This window comes from Rhinolophus sinicus, linkage group LG14 (genome assembly GCF_036562045.2).
Source record: "Rhinolophus sinicus isolate RSC01 linkage group LG14, ASM3656204v1, whole genome shotgun sequence".
Lineage (NCBI taxonomy): Eukaryota > Metazoa > Chordata > Mammalia > Chiroptera > Rhinolophidae > Rhinolophus > Rhinolophus sinicus.
In genome coordinates, this window is record NC_133763.1 from 54,720,744 (window position 1) to 54,741,181 (window position 20,438).

Genomic DNA, 20,438 nt, shown 5'->3' on the forward strand with positions numbered 1-20,438 from the left:
CCCCATCTGTCCCCATCCCCCCAGCCCGCTCCCGCCCTGCTCACTGGGGCCACAGCCCAAGCCCACACTGTCCTGGGGGGTGTCACCTCCATCCCCCACCGAGAGCAGCAGCTAAAGACAAGAGCTAGGTTTGGGGGACTGGTCTCCCCAGACCTGATGGGGAGGAAGCTTGGTCTCGCTGTTGCTGGTAGTAGTTGCATAAATACAACTCCTCCGTTTGTATTTATGATACTGTCTAGGGACCTGGGGGCAAACTGGAGGAAGTGTCAGGGACACACGGGGACCAAGGGCCCTGCCCCGGCCGCCTGGCTGCAAGGCTGACTCTGCCCCGGGATGTGCTCTGCCCTCCCTGGCCTGGCGCTGTGACTCCAGCAAACAGCCCTCGCTGGCCCTTAGCTCCCTGGGACCAAGGCTGTGAGGCTCGGAGTGTCCTAGACCAGCCTTGGGCCTGAGGTCAGGGTGGAGCCAGCACCTGACAACTGAGGCAAGACGCAGTGACACAGCGACACGGGCAGACGCCTGCTGCCCCCTCTGCAGACCTGCACGTGTCTCAGCCACTGTTGGGGCCACAGCGCCACAGCGCCGCCCAGCTGGACCCCCAGGTCCCGGAGCCACTCGCACCAGGCGCTGCCAGTCAGGGGAGGTTCCGTCTCTGCTCTTCGTCCCTCCTGGTCAGTCGCGCAGCCCAGGCCCCGCCCGTTTGACCGGAGCTAAGCACCGCTGCCCGTGCTGCCCTCCAGGCTGGGACACAGGCCTGACAGCTGGAGAAACACCAACGCGGGCCCCACGCCACCCAGTTCTGCTGGGAGGCAGTCAGTGCCCTCACCAGCCCCTCAGAGGTTCCAGGCAACACGTGGGGCAGTAGGGGCCGCGAGTCGGAGACCAGAGTCCCGTGGGCCGTTTTCTCGGCTGTAACACCGGGACCACGTACGAGCGGGGCCACTGAAAGCGTGACGACGTCCCGGCTCTGCACAAAGGCGCCCTGCGCCACCTTTGGCGCCGTGGCCCGGTGACCGAGCTGAGCACGGCGGTGCAGAGGCCCACGGGCGGCGGCGGCCTGAGTGGGACTCTGATGGGTCCGCTGCAGCGCCCGGGGAACGGAGGAGAGCGGTGCTCCAGGGGAGGCCTCGGCGGCGTGGGGGCGGCACCAGCCGTTAACGCCCGTGACTCGGTCCCCGCCATAAAACGGGCACCTATCTCAGCGGGTCATCACCGGGCGTGAACGTGCGCACGAGCGAGGCCTAAACGGCAGCGTTGGTTGGTGGTCACGGAGGCCGTGCGTGTGCGTGCGTACATGCGTGCGTGCATACGTGCGTGCGTCAGTGCGTGCATACGTGCGTGGTCCAGGACGGGCTGCGGGCGCGCCCGGGCTGCGAAGCGCCTTCCTCTCTGGGCTCAGGGACTGGTAATCGCCCCCGTTCTGTGCTGAGCGGTCAGCACAGCCCGGCGCCTCGGGCCCTGACCTCAGAACTCCGTGCCCGTCCGCCTGACACGCAAGGCGGCGTCTCTCCCGTCCCGGCAGCCCCAGGCTGTGTGGTCCCCGACCGGCCTGCTCCGGACCCGGCTCATACCCGGCTCCACGCAGCGCAGCCCGGCCGGCCGGTGGCTGCCCGCGCTTAGCGGCCGCGCGTCCCCACACGACGCCCTGCGAGCCGCGCAGGCCCGCGGCCTCCGTCTGGCAACAAGCCCACAGGCCGCACACTCCACTTAAAAGTATTTTTTTTATTTAACTTTAATTTCTGAGGTAAAATACTTTTTTCTTTCAACTTCCATAACAAAATACAGAGCTATCAGATACCCCTGGAAAAAATATGTATATTATACATATATTTCTATAACATTACATCATATATATAATATATATGCAAAAATCTGAAGACTTTATAGAAAGCGGGACGTCTAGAAGGCACTGCACCACGAGGTTACGGTTACGGACACGTATGTACACCCCACACCCGACGGCCAGGAACGCACGCGACGTCCTGTCTCACACGCACTGTCACTCACACCGTCCCCGCCTCACAACTTCAACTCAACGGAGGCCTCCGCTATTTCAGGACACACTATGTAACCTTTTCTCCAACAAGAAACTAGAAATGGAACACTTCTTTCAAGACTGGATCCAAGTTCCCCTTTTAAACAAAACTGAAATTCCATCATTGTTGACAAAACAAAAAGCAGAAACGTAATTATGGAATAATAAAAAAAAAAAAACAAGGGACAAACAGCCAACTGACTCCACCCGCGTGGAGAGCAGGGAGATGCGCCAGCCACATGTTTAATGCTCCGGAAAGGCCCGTGGTCCTGCGTGTCAGCGCGCTGGTGCAGCCTGGACTGGGCTGAAGGGACTTGCTGAATTGTCTGCATTTCTCTCACAGCCACTCTCTAAAAAAATAGAGCTCAGCAAGGCTGAACGCCCTCAAGATACCTACATTTTCTACAGTCAAAAAAGCAAACTGTTTGCATGAACAAGGGCTTGATTAATGAAATTTCAAGGTTTACAGCTGCAAAATTTTAAACATTTGGCACAGCCAAATTTGGAAAGAATGGGGGAGCGAAAAATAGGTCTGGTTTTGTCCCCCTTTCTTCCACCTGCTGTTGGACAGTGATAAGATGCTCATGGAAGGGAGAGGACTGGCTTTGTGCCAGGCTGGTGATGGGGCTGCCAGGAGCAGGCTGGGGGGAGAACATGCACCTCCCAGCCCTTGAGCCCAGGACGTCTCAAGGACCCACGCCTACCCCCTGGCCCCCACCCCAGTGTGCAGTGCAAAGCAACCAACTGTTTACTGGTGGGATGGCAATCAAAGGACAGTTACACACCAAACAATTTCGTAAAGCCCAAAAACATTTTTCATGGAGTTGAACATTTTTCGAGTGTTTTTTCAAGTGTGAAAGCAGTGACTTTTTGTTCAAACAGAAGCAGCATCTAGGATTAATTCTGGCACTTGGGTTCTAGGGATTACGAGGGTGCATCATGGATTTCTCTCCCTTATTTTAAAGGCCTCATGTTTCTATTCCTGAGTTAATACCAACACCTGCTGGCCCGCCCCTCTAGTGGATAGAGGGTGGCTAGCCAGCCTTCCTGCTCAGATGGGCAGTGACAAGCAGAGAGCCCCCTCATGCCTGCGCTTGCTTTCTGAGTCGAGGTAAGTCAAGGTGCGTCGGGACACTGACACAACCACCACCGACCACAGACGGCCTGAGTCCTTAGGGGCTACTCTCCTAGTCCCTTTCCCGGGACCAGTCACTCAAGAATTTTGAATTAAACAAGGGGGAGGATCTTGCCAAAAACTGCGTGATGGACTCAGCTCATCCCGTCACCCAGTCACTCACTCACTGCTCTGACCTCTGGAGCAGTGTCTCATGCAGGCTCTCTGTTTAAAGAACTCTGCCCCGCTCCCCCCCACTGCCAACAGTAATGGACAGCCCTCCAACGCTTCCCAGTACAGAGCCCACTTCGGCTAAGGTGGAGTCAGGCGCTCCTCCTTCCCAGATGGCACCCATGCCCACTCCTCTCCCATCAGATATGGAGTCACTTCCCTCCCCGCTGTCCTCATGTCCAGCGATCTCAGCCAGTTAGGTATGTCCACACATCACGCCGACGGACAGACACAGACACACACGGCTTCTCTCTCTGCCCCAGTCCAGGGCCCTTTTGCTTCACATAAAATCAATGCTTTCCCATTCCCGTGAAGTCAATGGAAGGGCACTTCCCATGAAGAAACACTTCCTGTGTAAACTGGAGTCTCATGCAGAACAGCCCACCGATCGAGAATCAGGACCTGGGGAACGGGTATGGCAAGAACAGCAAGAGCACAACAGGACAGACGCCACCACCTCACTCCCGGCCTCTGGCATCTGCTGCCTCGTGTAGCGCCGCCCACCTCTCCCTTCAGGTCCCACAAACACCCACTGTGCCGCCAGCTACCTCCTATGTTTCCAGGTACCACCCGCCTCTGACGGCCCATCCAGGCTCACTAGACCAAGCGGGGAGGCTACAGAGCAGCTCGCGCTGAACCACTCTTCCACATTCCTGGATTATCTGAAAAGTTGTCCACGCCCTTTCACGGGCTCACGCTGACAGACCCGTATCGCGTTAAAGTATGTCCATTGTTAAGGCTTGACTTAAGAAAACGAAGAGAGAAGCAGACTCGGCGGAAAGCCCTCTTCAGCGCCGTCATGCCTCTCCCTGACCTCACGCACAGCCAGCTCTGGTTTGGCTCCCCGCACCCACGATGGAAAAGGAAAAATAAAGATCATTTTTGTGTCTGCTTTGTTTTTAAAGGCATTGGGTTACTTCCTCCTGCCCTTTCTTCCTTCCCTGAACAAGAGTGTACAACTCCTCATGGCTTCTGAACAGGTGAAGTAGGTGAAAAGTCCAGGAATTCACAGCAGGCCTTGTGTCACCCATGCAGCCCAGCTCGGTGCCCACGCCTCCCAGCTGCACTCTCACTGGCAGATGTTTCGTGTTTCCTGAAAAGTTTTTTAGAAGAAAAAAATGCCAAACAAAGGACAAGAGCCGCATCCGAACACCCCCCACCCAGGACTGAGATGACCTTATTCTTCCCCTGAAACAATTATAAAGAACCATCTCAGGCCAACGCGTTTGTCAATGGTGTCTCACTGCTCAGCTGCCCACCCTCCCAACCACGCTCGTTCCCCTTCTGTGCGTCCCTCTCAGAGCAATGTGAGTTCATTGATGGCTTTCCGTGGAGAAATAGAAGAAAGAAAGAAGCCTAGAACCTGAACAAGCCCGGGACCAGCACTGTCTCGGCCCTTTGGGAGTTTGTCAGAGAGTACGAGCCTCGACAGGAAGCAGAGGCGGTCTCCCCTTTCAGTCAATCCCCCCGTGCCCTACGCCCCAGGAAAAAAGTGTGTTCATATCCCACCTAATTTACAACAGAAGACACCCCATCCCATCCCCAAATGTAAAAATACAAGTCTAAGCCCCCCGCAATCTTGCTACATAAATACATGTATCTGATTATAGTACAGACAGCCCCCCCACCTCCAGTTCTAAGCGTCCGCGGCTGCTGTTGCCAAACCCCGCGGCCCCGGCGCGTCCCACGGGGGCCGGCCACCCTTGCTCAGCCCTCGAGCTCCAGGGTCATCATTCCAGCGCCGCTTCAGCCGAAGCTTGGGGGGCATCAGGGCGTCTTCTTTCTTCTCAGGAGCACTGGGCTCCTTGCCAGGCCCGTCGTCACTGTCTTCAGTCACTTCCAGGGGTCCTTCACTTGAGGCGCTGATGGGTGCAGAGGGCCACACACGGGGTGCAGCCGGGCGGGCAAAGACAGCGCCCTTTCCCTCTTCTGTGGTCCTGCCTGGCACAACGCCCTCTTCCTGCAAGTGTCCCTCCTTCTCTCGGGCCGACTGGGCTGACTGCCGCAGACTCTCGGGGTCCTTCTCAGAGGCGGGCTCCACCTTAACTCTCGGGGGCAGAGGAGCTGTGGCGGCAGTGGGAGTGGGAACAGCCGCCGGCTGCTCGCTGCTCTCTGCCCTCTCGCGGTTCTTCCGCCCCACGGGTGGGGGCTGCAGCTTGATAGAAAACTGGGCCGGCTCCTCGGGAAGCACTTGGCACTGCAGTGGTGGGACCATGAGCCCCGGGTAACGCGGAAATGTCCGGGGACTCAGATGGTAGTTGAACACTGAACAGGCTTGAGAATGAAGGTAGTGTTTCATTTCCTCAGGGTTGAAGGAGAAGCAACTGCTGCTGGTGAAAGGGCTCAGGCCTGGAGACGGGCTGTAGGAGAAGATGGTGGGAGTCAGGGACAGGGCTGGGGAAATGGGGACGTTCAGGACGCCTCCGCGGCCAGCGATCGGGGAGACGGCGAAGGGACTGTGGGGGTCAGGGTAGAGCCCCGGCCTGGTGAACAGCGGAAGCATGATGTCAGGCTTGCGCTTCTGATGGCCAATCCCTCCTCCCCCGACGGCGTTCCGGGAGGCCATGAGATCCACGCCCCGGCGCCAGTCGGCTGCGCCGTCCTCTAGCTCCGAGAGCTCCGCCTTCCTCTCGGCGCCATTACTCAGCTCCTGGCCAGAGGCTGCCAGGGAGCTGGCAGAGAAGCGCCCGGGCTGCACGTCACTACTTGGAGAGGGCGCGTCCAGAGGTGGGAAGTGGAACCGGGAGGAGGCCGTTGGCACTGGTGGCGCGCTCTGGGGAACCACACCTGTGATGGTGGAAAGGACAAAAGGCCACTTCAGAGGTCTGCTCACTCATTATCAGCACTTTCCCTTTTGCTAAGTAAATAAGTACACGGTGTTTAGCAGCGACAGGAAACACACATTCCAGCAGGGCCCAATCCCTCAGCCTGTCCCCCTAGCAACTACTGCCCAGCTTCCCCGTCTCAATGCAGCTGCCATCGTTCCAGCTCCTGCTCACGCTGTCTTCGGGGTACGAGGGACCACTGGAAGTCTGAAACAGAAATCCCACGAAGGAGGGATTTCCCATTGCTCACAACTAGGTTCCCAGCAGTTCAGGGCTTAGCAATGAGCAGGCGCTCAGCAACCAGGGGCTGAATGAATGAATGGGCCCACGGGCTCCTCCTCGGCCGCTCTGAACAGTGTGTGTCACCTTTTCACTCTCGGCTTTGTAAACAGTCTGCTTATGTCCCTAACGTTGGCATGTCCGTAAAGCAAGCAGACACAACTGACATGCACGCAGAGCCATGCAGGAAAAGCCCAAGCCCCTGCCCGTAGCATACGTGAACAAGGCATATTTTAAAGACAAAACCAGATGAAAAAAATGGCCAGGTGATTGTTAAGCTCTTGTAATGTATCTTTTATCATTTCTGATATAGAATCACTACTTTACAGAAATTTAAATATTTTTCAATTTCTCCAAATCTATTACTTCTCTAATAACTTTTACATGAAGATCTCCATCCCCAACCTGCTTTCAATGCTTTTCAAGTACTGAGGAGGCCAGGTCCACCAGGACCTCCCACTCCTCTCCTAAGTTCACCTGCTACAGTCTGAAGCTCTAAGCTACCGACATGCTAAACACGCCAACTCCAGAGGCTAAGTCCTCAGCCCCCAAATGCCCTTCTGGTAAATGGCCTGGGAACAGCGTGCCAGCGGAGAACCCAGGGCCTCTGGATTCCTGGATGGTCCCAGCAGCCTATCACCGAGGATGTCAGCAGGGCGCTTTACACTGATGCAGAGAGGGGAAGGAGCAACAAAGTCAAAGGCAAAGAAAAACCCAAATAAGTGAAAGTATGGTGCTCTAGGAGAAGCAGCCATAAAGGGCGGAAGAGATGGCGGGTGAGGCGGCACTCCTAACCGGCGGCCTTCTCTCCGTATGGCGGGGCCATCCTCATGGGTGGGCACAGGTGACTCTGGGCACAGGTGACTGAGTGACACTGCAGAGCAGCATCTCCTAAACTCATGTGCCACAGAAAACTGTTCTGCAAAACTTCTTTCCCTAAAGCCACTGACGGTATCTTATAATTAAGAAAAACAGGTGGATGACCTTGTATATAATTTGAGTTGAGTCATGGAGTCCCAGGCTTCTTTTAGCCTGTTATAGTGTCTAAAATTCTACTCTTCTTGACTCTTTTGAATCTTGATGTTATATTAAGAGCACATCTATGAAAAGGCAGAAAACCTCAGTTCGGTGAGTTCTGAAGACTGAGCGACGTAAGGATGCGCTCCACGCCGGCGCTCCCACAGGCTGCGGCTCACTGCAAAGCTGCAAGGAGGCCGCCCACAGCATTTTCCAAGGGCACACAGAGGGCATGCAGGGGAGCGAGGAGGCGACACCCAGGAGCAGAGCCGGAGCCTCCCCTCTAAGTGCAGCAGCCCCACTACCAGAAGTCCACACAGCAAATTCAGGATTTTGTCTGAAAAAACAAGTTTGCTACTTCAAAACTTTGAGTAACACGTGTGGCTTTGGAAGAAGACTATGATCATGGAGCCGCCATGATATCTGAGTGGTAAGGTGGGAAACTCTGGGTGTAGATCCCAGTTCTGGCACCTTTTCCTTGTAGCAAGTACCAATGGTCTTTGACCCCCTCTGGCAAAATGGAAAGAATACAGCCTTTGCCTAGGTTCAAACCCTGGCCCTACCACGAGTTGTGCGACTCTGGATAACTTACCTTTATGTGCCTGTTTCCTTGCCTGTAAAATGCGTAATAAAGGGACTAATCTTATGGTTTAAAAACTAAAAGTTAATATTTGTGAAGATCTCAGAATATATCAGCACATAGCAAAAGGCATATAAGTATTTGTTAAAATAAGTAACTTATTAGATCAGAATGGTGGTTCAAAAATCCAAATTTTAAAAGGCATATATAGCAATTGAATATGGACCACATGTTAGATAATGGCATCAGAGCAATGTCAAACTTCCTGGGCGTGGCAATGGCACTGAGGTTCTGAGAACGTCCTCGTACCTGGGACATACGTGCTGAAGCTCACAGGGGTGAAGTGTCCTGATGTGCAGCTTACTCTCAAAAGATTTAAAAAGTATATACAAACAGAACGACATACAGCAAGTGTGGCAACAATGTTAATGATTAGAGACTCGTGAGAGGCCATATGGGTGTTCACTGTTCTATTTTTTCCAGTTCTTCTGTAGGTTTCAAGTTTTCCAAAATAAAGATAAAGATAAACAACCTGGGGTGGGGGTGGGGAGGCACAGAGAGGTCTCAAGTCCATCCCTGAACTGGTCTGCCCTGCCCCCACACCCTATAGGCTACCACTTTTACTAGTATCTTCTGTATCTTTCCTATGATTATTATGTAACTACAAGTAAGTACTTAAAATAAATGTAACATAATACTTTACAGGATGCTTTCAATGATAAAAATGAGATACTGTGTGTAGAAGTGCCATCCAAGTGTTCAGTACTCTACCCTACATGTTAAGGGAAAGTAGGGCTGTGGGGAGAGAGAACAGTCACGTTCCTTGTCACTCGACGAACTGCCGTATTACTCAGCTATATTACAACCAGCAGGCACTGCCTCTATTTTTAAAAACACGCCGATTGGAACAGCCCACTCTATCGACTCACCACCCAGACATGGTCCCTCTGGCCCTACTTCACATAGCCCTACTCCTCAGAGCACTCACCACGTCCCACATTCCGAACTGTATTAACCCCACATCCTACCTCTCCCGCTAAACTGTCGGTTTCTTGAAGGAAAGAGCTCGCCCATCGTTTCTGTATGGTTTTTAGGGCTTAGCACCTTATCTGCTGTGCAGACACATGAGTCCCAATCCAGAGGAAGAACGACTGACCTAGTAAACGGGAGCCGGTTCTTAGGAGCGCAATCTCTCAGGGACTGTTTCTCGAGAAGCTGCTCACAAACACTGTACCCCGCCCACCCTGACCAATCTCTGACTTTGCTGTCATCCTTAACTTTCTTATTTGTGAAATGATATGGACACATATTCTTTTCTGGGCTAGAGGAGTTAAATGAGATCATTCACAAAAAACTAAGCGAAAGTATTTTTGTTATCACAAAACACTAAGCAAAAGTCCCTTTGTTAAGCACACGTTCAATGAACGTTGCAGCTCCTCTGTCATCAGAGAAGCTAACCTGAGACAACATTTGCTTAAGCTGGATGAGGGTCTCTGAACAAACGACCCCCGTTTCCCGGTCCGTCCCAGGAGTAAGGCCCCAGCCGCGGGTTCAGGGGGACACACACACACACTACCGGCTTCTCCTGTGACTTTCTCATTTTAGGATCCTGAGCTTAGCTGAGGATCAGTGCCCGTCCCACTGCCCTTGGGCAGAGTGGCTGCGCTAGGCCAGGGCTGTCGGGTGTGCCACTGCACGTGTCCAAGTGACTGGACTTGTGGAGTTTCAACAGACAAGAATGGGTCACAGACCGAAGGACAGATCAAGGAAGCGTTTTGGGGGGAGTGGTATGGAAGGGTATGGGCGCCAGCACAGTCTTTAGAATTGTCACATACCCACGTAGAGCCCCAGTTCTGCTCGGCGTACAGGGAGGGGGCACAAGAGGGACAGAGAGGAAGCGGGATTCCAGTGGCTAGAACAGGTTTGATTTCCTAATGCCTCTCCCTCAGGCACAAGGAAAGAAAACAGGTTGTAATTAGAGAGATGCATTCCAATACCACTTTTTTTTTAAATGTATGCCCCAGGGACAGGAGGGGGTGGCCCCAGAAGGAGATGGATATGTAATGGCAGCAGCATGAGCTGAAACTGCCCTAACTTGTTGTGCAGTCATTACGTATCTGCAGTGGATCTCAGCACTAGACTCTCAGCCACTCCCCCGCTCCAAGTTTTCAGGTTCCCCCCCTCCTCCTCTGAGAAGTTGTAACACGGCAGCATCAGTCAGATTTCTTCCGTACAAGGCCACAAACGCATACTGCTGGCTGGGCAGAAACCCGCTAACACAGGCCGCCGTCTCGGGCAGGGGTACGGTCTGCACCTACAAACCAACCACGCAACCACGCAAGCCCTGTGAGAGCGCCTTCTGCGCTGAGGGGCAGGCCTAAAGCCTCCGCAGACCTAAAGGGGAAGCCTTGCTGCACTCAAGACAAGGTCAGTCACCCCAGCGTCTTGTTCTCTGAGGAGCTGCTGCTGCAGATCAAAGACCCTGCTTTTCACTGCAAACACACAAGCCTCCCCTTCTGTGATCAAGGTTCTGTGGTTTTGATGACAGTCACTTGATAAGGGAGTCTGGTAGTTTCATAGAAAATCGGAAGTGTTTGTAGAAACAGGTTCTCGTCTATCAAAGAGCCACTGGATAGGGTGTTAAAACTCTAACTAAAGATCAACACACGCTTACAGACGCCATTCCTAAGAGGACAGAGCAGTAACATCCAGATCACAAATAACAGGCAGAGAAGGGAAGTGAAACGACCAACTGAACCCTTTATCCCGACAAGGCCCAGCCAACTGCCCTGGGTGAGACGACAGGAACACAGCAAGGACGGAGGCGCGCCAAGGCTCACGCAGTGTCGGGGTTCCTAAACATCCTAAACACGCTAGGCTTAGACTTGGGTGTTTAAGTCTTCTCCAACTCAAAGTCCCCCCCCCCCCCCCAGGCTGCATCTTACCACTGGGCCGGATGTTGAGGAAGGGGTAGTTGGGCATCACCAGCTTGTTGAAGTTAAATTTGTACGTGAACCTTTTCCCTTTTGTTTTATGGAGAATCCTCTTGTTGTAATAGTATCTGCAAAAACAGGAATGCCTGTCAGGCCACCTTCTACCTCCCGATACCTCCCGGTGACCCGAAGACCAACAGTTCTTGTTCCAAGTACTACTTGCAAATGTCATGGCCACTCTTTCGTGCCGTGCCCTCAGCCGAGGGCTCGGAGACCTGGGAGCTTCCTTGTCTCCTTCAGTTTTCCAGTCCACTCCAGTCCTGGGCTAGAGCTTCACAAAGACAATCTCACTTTAAGATCCTGAACACCTATCCGAGCCCCCACCAGCGTTCATCTTCAGATTCAGTTCTACAGCGCCTTTTCTTCTGTTCTTACATGTCACTGCCTGGTTTCTCTTTCCTGCTTACCCAGGTGGGTGCAGATGATGCTCTCGTGAGACCTGACGTGGTTAGTCTGGGGGGGCACACAAGAAGGAATGGGGAACTCCTTCAGGTCAAACAATGGGAGAGCCTGAGTTGGTAACCAGCAGGCAGCGGCCGCTTCCCTCTTACAGGGATGTGAGGCTCCAGCAAAGCGGTCGCAGATATGACATCCAGGGTTATCAAGAATGAAACAGCTCCACCTGGGAACTTCAACGCCCCTGGAGCCTTTCGCCTCGCACCCGTTCAGTGGCACAGGTTATAAACTGCCTTCTGGCCCCCTGAGGGCTAAGGGTTACGAAGTGTACAGACTGACAAGGGGGAAACAACCTGAGGAGACTCACAGATCACTCCTCGGCTATGTTGGAACCCGTGGGCCATGGCTGCTGACAGCCAGGTCACTCCTCTCTGGGAGTCCTCGTCCTGCGTGTTGGCTTCACTACTTTTCTATTTTTCCCAGGAGAGTGAAGAAGAGAGATTCTAATAGATTTCCCGCAGGGAAGTGGACAGTCATCTTTTGGATTACAAATGAGCTCCAGTCCGTTTTACCCACTGTCACCGACCACCTAGCAGAAGCGGCTGTCTGTCAGGGTCCAGTGCCAGCCACGCTGGACCCCTCCTACCTGTGAGCGAACACATGCCCTTTCTCCTCCGGTGCCTCCACTATTCAGACTCTACAGGTCGTCTACTCCCACCTGACGACGACACGTTATCCGCTCACATACTACAGGTCTGTCACCTGACACCCCCTTTACCCAACATCATCCAGGAGACCGCTTAGTCTCCCTCCAGTCTGTTAACACCATGGATCTGGGAAGCCGTTGTGTTACCTGAGGGCCCGGCTCAGCTTGTCGTAGTTCATCTGTGGTTTGCACTTCCTGCGGCCCCAGAGGCGGGCCACCTCGTCGGGATCCTTGATGACAAACTCCCCGTACTCTCCCTGCTGCCAGGCGATGACATGGCGGAACTCCTCCTTCTGCAGCAGCTCCAGGATGAAGTGCCACAGCTGGATCTGCCGGGAGCCCGGGGATGACTCTGTCTTATAGGCCCAGTCAGGGAACTGATACCCTGGAATGTGAAGAGGGTAAGAGCAAAGCAGTTAGGGGCGCACCCCAGTGTCCCCGGCTCCACATCCCAGGGCGCAGTCTCTGGAGTGCTGTGCAAACATGCCATCAACACCCTTTCGGTCAGCTGGGGCCAACCACAAGGGAAGAGGAAAGCGCAGAGAAGTCAGCTTTCCTTCCGGCAATCATCGAATCTGATAAGAGGCGGGGTAGCACCCACATGCCCTCCTCTCTCACACCTTTTCCTACATTACTAAATCTCACACCTACTTTCTAGAGGGCATGGACATTCCAAAGGGAACAAACAGGAAGGATAAACTAACATATTAGGAAAATACAGCTGAACCCCTTCCTCCCCAGGCTGGGACTGTGTCTCCACCAGGAAAGAGAGTCTAAAGCTTGAGACAAAGGCGTGGTCACCAGACTTAGATACACGTCCACAGCACGCAAGCCTGCCAGTCCCCCAGTACCCCCCAGACAGAGGCTGTCAGCCTGCTGTGGCGTTAGTGCAGAGCCCAAGTGCAGAGAAAAGGAACCACGGAGGGACATTCCAAGTACATCAGAGATGATTCACTGCTCACCTCCACCTCCTTCTGGCTTTTCCACGATGCTACAGCCTGCTTTCATTTTCAGCCTCCTGCTGAGAGATACAAGCCACAGCAATTACTTCAGGCGCTATTATTTATTCTCTTCCCAAGGTTTCTTAGCACAGCTTTTCCCCAAACTTCCCTTTCCTTATCTTTTCCTCTTTATGTGACCCTTTTTCTTTCAAACATGTCACCTCTGAACTGCTAATCCTTAAAGTCATCAAATGATGGTCCTCAGGTCATGAGCTTCACAGGCCTTAATTATCTCTCACCTGACTTTAAACCACAAACGGTAAACACTGTCTTTGATATTTGCTTTCTTCCTCCTGACCAGCCCTTCAAAAAGGAAGGGCACAGTGACATGGGTCCAGAGAGGCAGCCCAAACAGGTCAGTTGGTTTTCTATTACTAGACAGGCCCAGCATGCCAAGACACACACGCCTGCGTTCTCCCAGATGCACCAGTTTAAAGAAGAGTGAAAAAAATCTCAACCCATCTGATTGCCACTCAAAGAGAACATCTGATTTTGATGTATTTTACTGAATTACTTGAGATGGGAGAAGGAAAAAAACCGGTCAGAAAACGCCCCCTCCTCCTTGAAAAACACCCTGGGATACAGGAAGTACACACACCACATGTAGTTCCTCTGGACAAGAAACACATATTCCCCCCATTTTTCTTGAGAAAAAAGGTTACGTTTTCTCCCTGTAACAGGCAGGCATGTCTGCGTCCCTTAGCTCAGTGAGTGGAGGGAGTGGAGCTGCGGCCCGAATGCACTCCGTCCGGGTTACAGTTAGTAAATGTCCTGTTGCGAGCAGCAGGCATGCAGCTCCGTATCAGGCAATCCTTTAGCAGAAAGAAGGGAAGGGCGAAACTGCCACAGGGAGATGCGGGCAGGAGGGCAGACGTCCCCTTGCGCTTCCCCAGGGGGGACCGGCCCTCAGCACCCACATTAGCGGGAGTCTGGGGGGCAGGTAGGTGCCTTGGTGGCCTCGGGGGGGGAGTGGGGACAGACTCCTAATCTTGGCAGTTTCATCTAACCTAGGATTCCTCTGGCTCCTTGGAATTTTTTTCTCACCATACACAGTAAGGACACCAGCAGGTTTCAGTCTGTACAACTACCAGGGAAGGAGGAGGAGGAGATAAACACCCCAAAGGAAGAAGCAGACGCACAGACACACGAGATACACAACAACAAGGCCTCTGACAGGCTGGGGCTTCCTCCCGGCTGCTCCCAGCTCCGTGACAATGAGGGAGGAAAACACCAGTTTCCCCGCCGCTGCAGGAAGCTGCCCGGCCTCGGCTCCTGAGGGCTCCGCGGGGCCGCCACCCCGTCACACGCACGCCCTGCCACCCTCGCGACCCGGGGTCCGCACCCGCCGCCACGCCACCCAACGTGACCGGGAAGCCGTCTCCTGACACCCCGGCTCCCGACGGTCCCCACGAACGACCCCTACGGGCGCGCCTCTGCCAGCGCTTCACGCCTCCACTCGGAGACACGCACACACACGCACACGCCGTCCAGCTCCCGCCGCTCATCGCAACTCCGCAAACGCAGGCCCTCGCCCTTCCCCGGCTCGCAGCCCCTCCCCGGAGTGAGGCAGGCGGCCAGTCGGGCGCCGCGGCTCCCGGGCGCGGCCCGCGGCCCACAGCCGCCTTCCCTGTCGCCTGCCGGCCTCCCTCGCCCCGGGGCACGAACGCCGCCCTGGGTCCCCGTCGCCCCTCAGACACGGGGCCCCCTCCTTCCCCCGCCCCCCGCGCTGGGTGAGGCCGGCTGGGTTGGGACGTGGCCGCCTGGCGGCCCCAAGCCCAGGGCCGCCGTCCCCGCCGAGGCTCGGGCGTTCCGGCCGCAGGGGCCGGCGGCGAGGCCGGGACCCACCTCTCCCCGGCACGGTCCGTCTTCGGTCCGGTCTCCTCCGCGGCGTCTCCGGCTCCTCCTCATCCAGCCCAGCAGGAAGTGACCTCCTCGGCTGCTGTCGTCACTTCCATCCTCCGCCGAGAGGGCGGGGCGGGGGCGGCGCCCTCCCGCCGGGCTCCCAGCCGCGCCGCGCCGCGCCCAGCCGCCTCTCCCTTCCCTTTCCCGGCCGCGGACGCCGACTTCCGCCCGCACTCCGCCCCCGGCGCTCCTCCCGCCGCGCAGCCCGCGCAGCCGCCCTGGCGCGGTGCGTGCGTCACTCTGCGGAGGCACGTTACGCACGCTCGCGGTGGGCGGGGCTAGCGGCCGCGGCCCTGAGTGAAGCGGAGTGCGAGGGGCGTCCCGGCGAGCGGGAGGGCATGTCGCAGGCCCCTCGGGAAGGGCCGAAGCGCCGGCGCACGGCGTCCCCGGCCGCGGCGGCCTCGCAGAGGGGAGGGCCCTCATCGTGGGCCGAGAGGACCGCGGGCTGCGAGGGCGTCCTCCACGCTCCGAGAAAGGGCCCTTCCACGCACTGCGAAGCGCAGCCGCGAAGCTTCTCCCGCGTGGAGTGGGGCCGGGCCCCGAGTGTCCCCGCGTGTCCCCGTCCCTTTGCATTGAGTCTTAATGTGGTCCCCTCTCAGCAACTCGCGCGTCTCCCCCAGTCATTCAAGTACATCTCCCCCTTTCCTCTACCTTTGTTCCTGGGGAGGAATTGACAGCGATTTTGTGCTACTTCTAAGGCCACCGGTAAAGGCAGGGGAGCAGTTCAGCTTTACCCCGTCTCCAGCCGGTGTGGCCGAGTGGCGTCCTGGTCTCGTCTCACTCGGAGGCAGGAAAACGAGGAGTACGGATCAGTGAAGGTTAAATAAATGGTGTGAAGAGTAAAAGTGTGAAGGATTAAAGTGTGGAAGTGGAAAAGGGCGATGGAATTGACGGAGGATTGAAAAACTTGGGGTAGAGCAGGGACCGTCTCTTTGTGCTGTTGTTCTAATGCCACCTCCACGTCCCGAATGCCACCAAGAACATGGAAGCCGCCTACGTTGTGAGAAAAGCTGGATTTACCCCTAGCCCTCCTCTAGCTGTTGATGAATTAACCAGCAAGTTGGGCCCCTCTGGGTCTAAAGTTGCCTTCCCTGTTTAAAAACAGGATAATAAATAGGATTGGTGGTGTAAGGTCTTTTCTAGTGAGAAAATCATGCTACCGGTATAGAGGTGAATAAATTGAGCAACATTTTAGCGTCGAGGAGCTGGCTGCCGAAATCTGCAAGGACACCATGAGCCCTGTCTGCACGTCCTTTGTATCTTCCACACAGCACCCAGAAGTGTCACATGTAAATGTCACATGTTTGGTTGGACAGTCTTTGCAAAATCCTCAGATTTAGCAAAATGATGTAAATTATAGTCAGATCCTAGTGCCTTGAGCTACTAGCGGTGTGACTTCGGTGAAGTTGCTTAACCTCTCTGTGTCAGCTTCTCATCTGGATGGATGTACTCACATGGTTGTGTGAAATGTGTTCATACATGTACAGTGGTGAGAAGAGAGCATGGCATGTAAATATGACAGATGAACAAATGTTGGCAAAAATAAGAAGAAGAATCATAAAAACACTCCAATTCTCACACCACCCATGCAAATCTTAGTAATTGTGTCAACTTAGAAACCAGGGTCATCAGGAATGAGCAGCTTCTTCTGAAAGTCTGACATTACCAAGCTTTGGCTCATGGCTCAAATGGTCATGCTCAGAGCCCGCATTTATCCTCCAAGGAGCCTGTGTTTTACAAAGCGCCAGGAACCAGAGTACAGGGACGCTCTGCGTACTCATATTCCCTGCTGTCTCCCAGCGGATCTCTGCTGCTGCTGCTTCTCTGAGTAATTAGAGTCCTCAAGGATGACTCGAGTAAACACAATTAAGAGATAAACAGGCCTCTCTACCTGGCTGGAGTCTGAACTGACATACCGAGAAATGTTTATATGCCAGTGGAGCTCAGCAGAGTTTTTACACTCAGAATCTACTCACTGGCCTGAAACACAACAGGTCAATTTGGGTTTGATAAGCAAACTGGAGGTTCGCTCCCAGTAGTGGATCCAGACAAATGAGTTTTGTAGTGGGCACCTCTGTGATGGTAGAACGCGGGAGATTCGGGTGGCTCTGGACTCTTTGCCCAGCTTCCCTGAAGTCCCTTCCACTGTGTCCTTCACCTGCTTCAGATGCGATTCCACACCTGGAGATATGGAAATATGGAGAGCACGGGCTTTCTGAAAGCATGGGGGTGGAAACACAGACACAGTCTAGGAGTCGAGACAGGGAGTAATCCCTCTTGAATTTCCACTTGCTCAAAGCCCTCTTTGTCCACTGACACTGCCTGCCCTGTGCTCCACTTCCCACTCACCTTTGTAATTGTCCCGAATGCCTAGGGTAAGTTTCTGCTGTAAATCACACTCTCAGTTCGGCCCTCCATGCAACACAGCTACTCCATTGCTTCTGAAATTTGAAAAAGAGAAAGAACGTCTAATTCTTCAGAAACCTCTTCCTGGATTGGCGTGTGTGTGTGTGTCCCCTGGTTCGCTCTTCTGTGTGGCCCGTTTTCATCTATGCATGTCTATTCTCCATGTTCCAAACTTACCCAGCCATAGATGGAATATAAATGCTTTCCTCTCGTAGCAGGATCATCCAGATGAGAAGCTGACACAGAGAGGCCGTCACGTATGCATTTGTTCTCGGTGCGTTCTTCATAGACCCCTGCAGTGCCCAGCACTTCTGTGTCATCATGTCACATGCCTAACAGTGATAATTCCCTTTTGTGCCAACGTACGGGCTGCCGTCTACAGGCACTGGCTTCTCCCACCTCCCGCAGTCTCCTGGAAGTCTCCCAGTAGAAAGCAGGTAGACTCTTTTCCCCAGACTGTGTTCTCACTGAACTTGGACTCAGAAGACCCGAGTTGCAGCCCTACTTCTGCCCTTTGCTAATAACTGTTCTCTGACAAGCTGCCAAACGCCTCTGAGTTCTGGCCTCCTTGTCTTCGTCTGTAAAAGGGAGACACGACTAATGTCCTGGATACTGGCTGTGGAGCACATGAAGTTTGAAGCCCTTTACAGAGGTCAAGGTCATGATTACTCTGGCCACCACCCCAGACCCCACAGGGTTTGGTGTCAAGAACTCAAACTTTACAGCAGTTATTACCAAATTTCACATACTTTGAGTGGATTTGATATGTTGAACTTGGGTAGGAATCCAACAGAAAAAGATTTTGCCTGGAGAATTAGGGTTCATGAGTTTCTTATCTAGGCACAATTTTGTAAGGACCACCTCAAGGCAATACATTTTACTGACTTCGTGCCTCAGTTTTCCCGTCCATAAAATGACTATGATATGAACTTCCAGAAAGAAAAATACTATAACATCGAAACATTATTTCTATCGGTAAAGTCAAAGACTGAAGGGTGTGTATGAAATTGACTTATTTCTACTCTGTGTGACTCAGTTTCCCTGAGAGTAAAGTGAAGATAAACTATTATGAGAGAATAAACTTTCACTAAACATTATTTGCATTTTACCACATTGGACTCAAGTAGCTCATAGGATTTCGTGTTTTGGCTCCTTTTCCCCATCAACCCGAGGTGGTTGTGAGGATGGAGGAGTGAATGTCAGTAACATGAGTGGGGATCCCCAGATTAAAGGTTAAGTGAGTCCAAAGCAGAAGTAACTTTGTCCAAAGTTGCGGCTCAGCCAGGAGCAGGGAACCTGGCTGTTTATTCAGTGGTGACTCGGGGACTCAAGGACTGTCCCGGATTCCACGTCCATCACGGTCCACAAATACCCCTTCCTCTCATTTCCCTTTTTAGGTCTTGGTTCCCCCATCTCAAACGGGCACAGTGGAGAGGGTAGTGAGAGATCACGAAAAACAACACAGGAGAACAGGGTTTATACAAGGAAATGGATACTTAAGCTATTTGCATTTTTGTTTTCCTGGCAGCCTAGGAGAAAGATTCCCCTAACCAAACTTCTGAATACCGGAATCTATATATTTCTGAAGGCTCATTGCTTCAGGAAGCCTGACGAGCTTAATTGGAGCAGAGGGCTAGCTTCTCCTCATCCTCAGCTTCCCTAGGATGTATTTTTCAAGGCCCAGTATTTGTTCCCCACTCTTACAAGACCTGAAACCCTGACCTGTTTGCCACATAGATGTTTCGCTGTCTTGTATTTATTCACTGTTCATATCCGGCTCACACCGTATTCTCTTTATGATTGCTTACAGCATTTGTCATCCTAAGAGGGCAGAGACTGTGCCTATCTACTTGTCATTGTGTAATGGCCAATAAAAATGATAATCACTGGCATAGAGACTTGAGGTCACAGTCTAACAAACACCAGTAACGGCTGTAAGTGAATAAATGGAGTGAGGTCTTGAATCTAATGAATTAAAAGGCAATCAACCACCTTCAAATATTTTAGAAAAAGTTTCCTTTAATAATTGCCCACATATTTTTGAACTTGTGGAATCTTAGAGATGGAATGAGTGTCACAGGTCGTCTACCTCATCTTCCCACTAAGTGCCACCAGCCTATACTTGAATGAACCCTCACAATGATGAGGAGATCACTACTTTGCCCAACCTAGTTTTCTCATTGTAAAACGTATCATGCCCACAGGAGTATATGAAAATATACGTGCTCAAGAACAATAATAAAACAAAGTACTTCAGAACGAACCTACCACCCAGGCAAAGATTGGAAATTACCGTACCCTAGAAGTCTTCTTGGCCCCTCCTGATTTCACCCAAGTTCAATGTTTCGATCACCCTAACTGGAGAAAGTTGTTTCTTATATGGAACTGAAATGTGTTGCACTGACGTTTGCCCGTGACTTCTAGTTCTGGGCACTGGGGCTCTGCAGAGTCAATGTAATGTGACAGCCCATCAGCTATTTGAACACAGGTGTTCCACCTTCCATAAGGACCTGCTGGGAGAAACATCCTTCGTTCTGTTCCTCTTCAAATATGCTCTCAATGACTATACTATACACAGTGCTCCACAGACCCTGTCTGACCAGCAAAGTGTGGAGAGAAACCACTCCCTCCTTGACATGCTCTCGCTCTCAAAGATGGCCTTGGTCAAGCCCGACTGTTTTGGAGGCTGTTGTACATGGCTGCGTTGACAGTCAAAACCCCCACGGTTTTCTTACAGGGACTATTGTTACCCCAGGCTCTTCTGGAAAGTAGTTCTTAAGTCTAAATACCAGACTTCACATTAATTACGTCAATCACCGGCAATCGTATTGGGTTGGTTTTGGTCTGTTAGTCGTTCCAGCCTGTCTACATCATCTCGATTTACTAGAATGTACTATTGTATAATTTATCGATAGAGAGACTTCCCTCGGAGCAAGCATGGAAAACACCGTTG

At 53.0% G+C, this 20,438-nt stretch overlaps 1 protein-coding gene across 2 annotated transcripts; it reads right to left on the minus strand.

The window, feature by feature from the left end:
- Nucleotides 1-1,702: 1,702 nt before the first annotated feature.
- Nucleotides 1,703-15,157, minus strand: ETV3 (ETS variant transcription factor 3). 2 transcript variants are annotated; one of them, XM_019711172.2, is made up of 5 exons: nt 15,023-15,156; nt 13,139-13,194; nt 12,324-12,561; nt 11,027-11,142; nt 1,703-6,167 (listed from the first exon to the last, which is right to left on the minus strand). In XM_019711172.2, exons 2-5 carry the CDS (start codon nt 13,182-13,184, stop codon nt 5,017-5,019), a joined length of 1,551 nt encoding a protein of 516 aa, XP_019566731.2. In that variant the 5' UTR covers nt 13,185-13,194; nt 15,023-15,156; the 3' UTR covers nt 1,703-5,016. The 2 variants fall into 2 exon arrangements, with proteins under 2 accessions (XP_019566731.2, XP_019566730.2); XM_019711171.2 differs by having other exon boundaries at nt 2,959-6,167; nt 13,139-13,197; nt 15,023-15,157.
- Nucleotides 15,158-20,438: the final 5,281 nt, after the last annotated feature.

What these genes read in the sequence shown, in the direction of transcription:
- ETV3 (XM_019711172.2), bottom strand. Translation starts at nt 13,184, where the DNA reads ATGAAAGCAGGCTGTAGCATCGTGGAAAAGCCAGAAGGAGGTGGAG. An exon ending in AAAGCCAGAAGGAGGTGGAG is followed by an intron (nt 12,562 to 13,138) that starts GTGAGCAGTGAA and finishes TTCACATTCCAG; the next exon opens with GGTATCAGTTCCCTGACTGG. An exon ending in CCTCAACATCCGGCCCAGTG is followed by an intron (nt 6,168 to 11,026) that starts GTAAGATGCAGC and finishes CCACCATCACAG; the next exon opens with GTGTGGTTCCCCAGAGCGCG.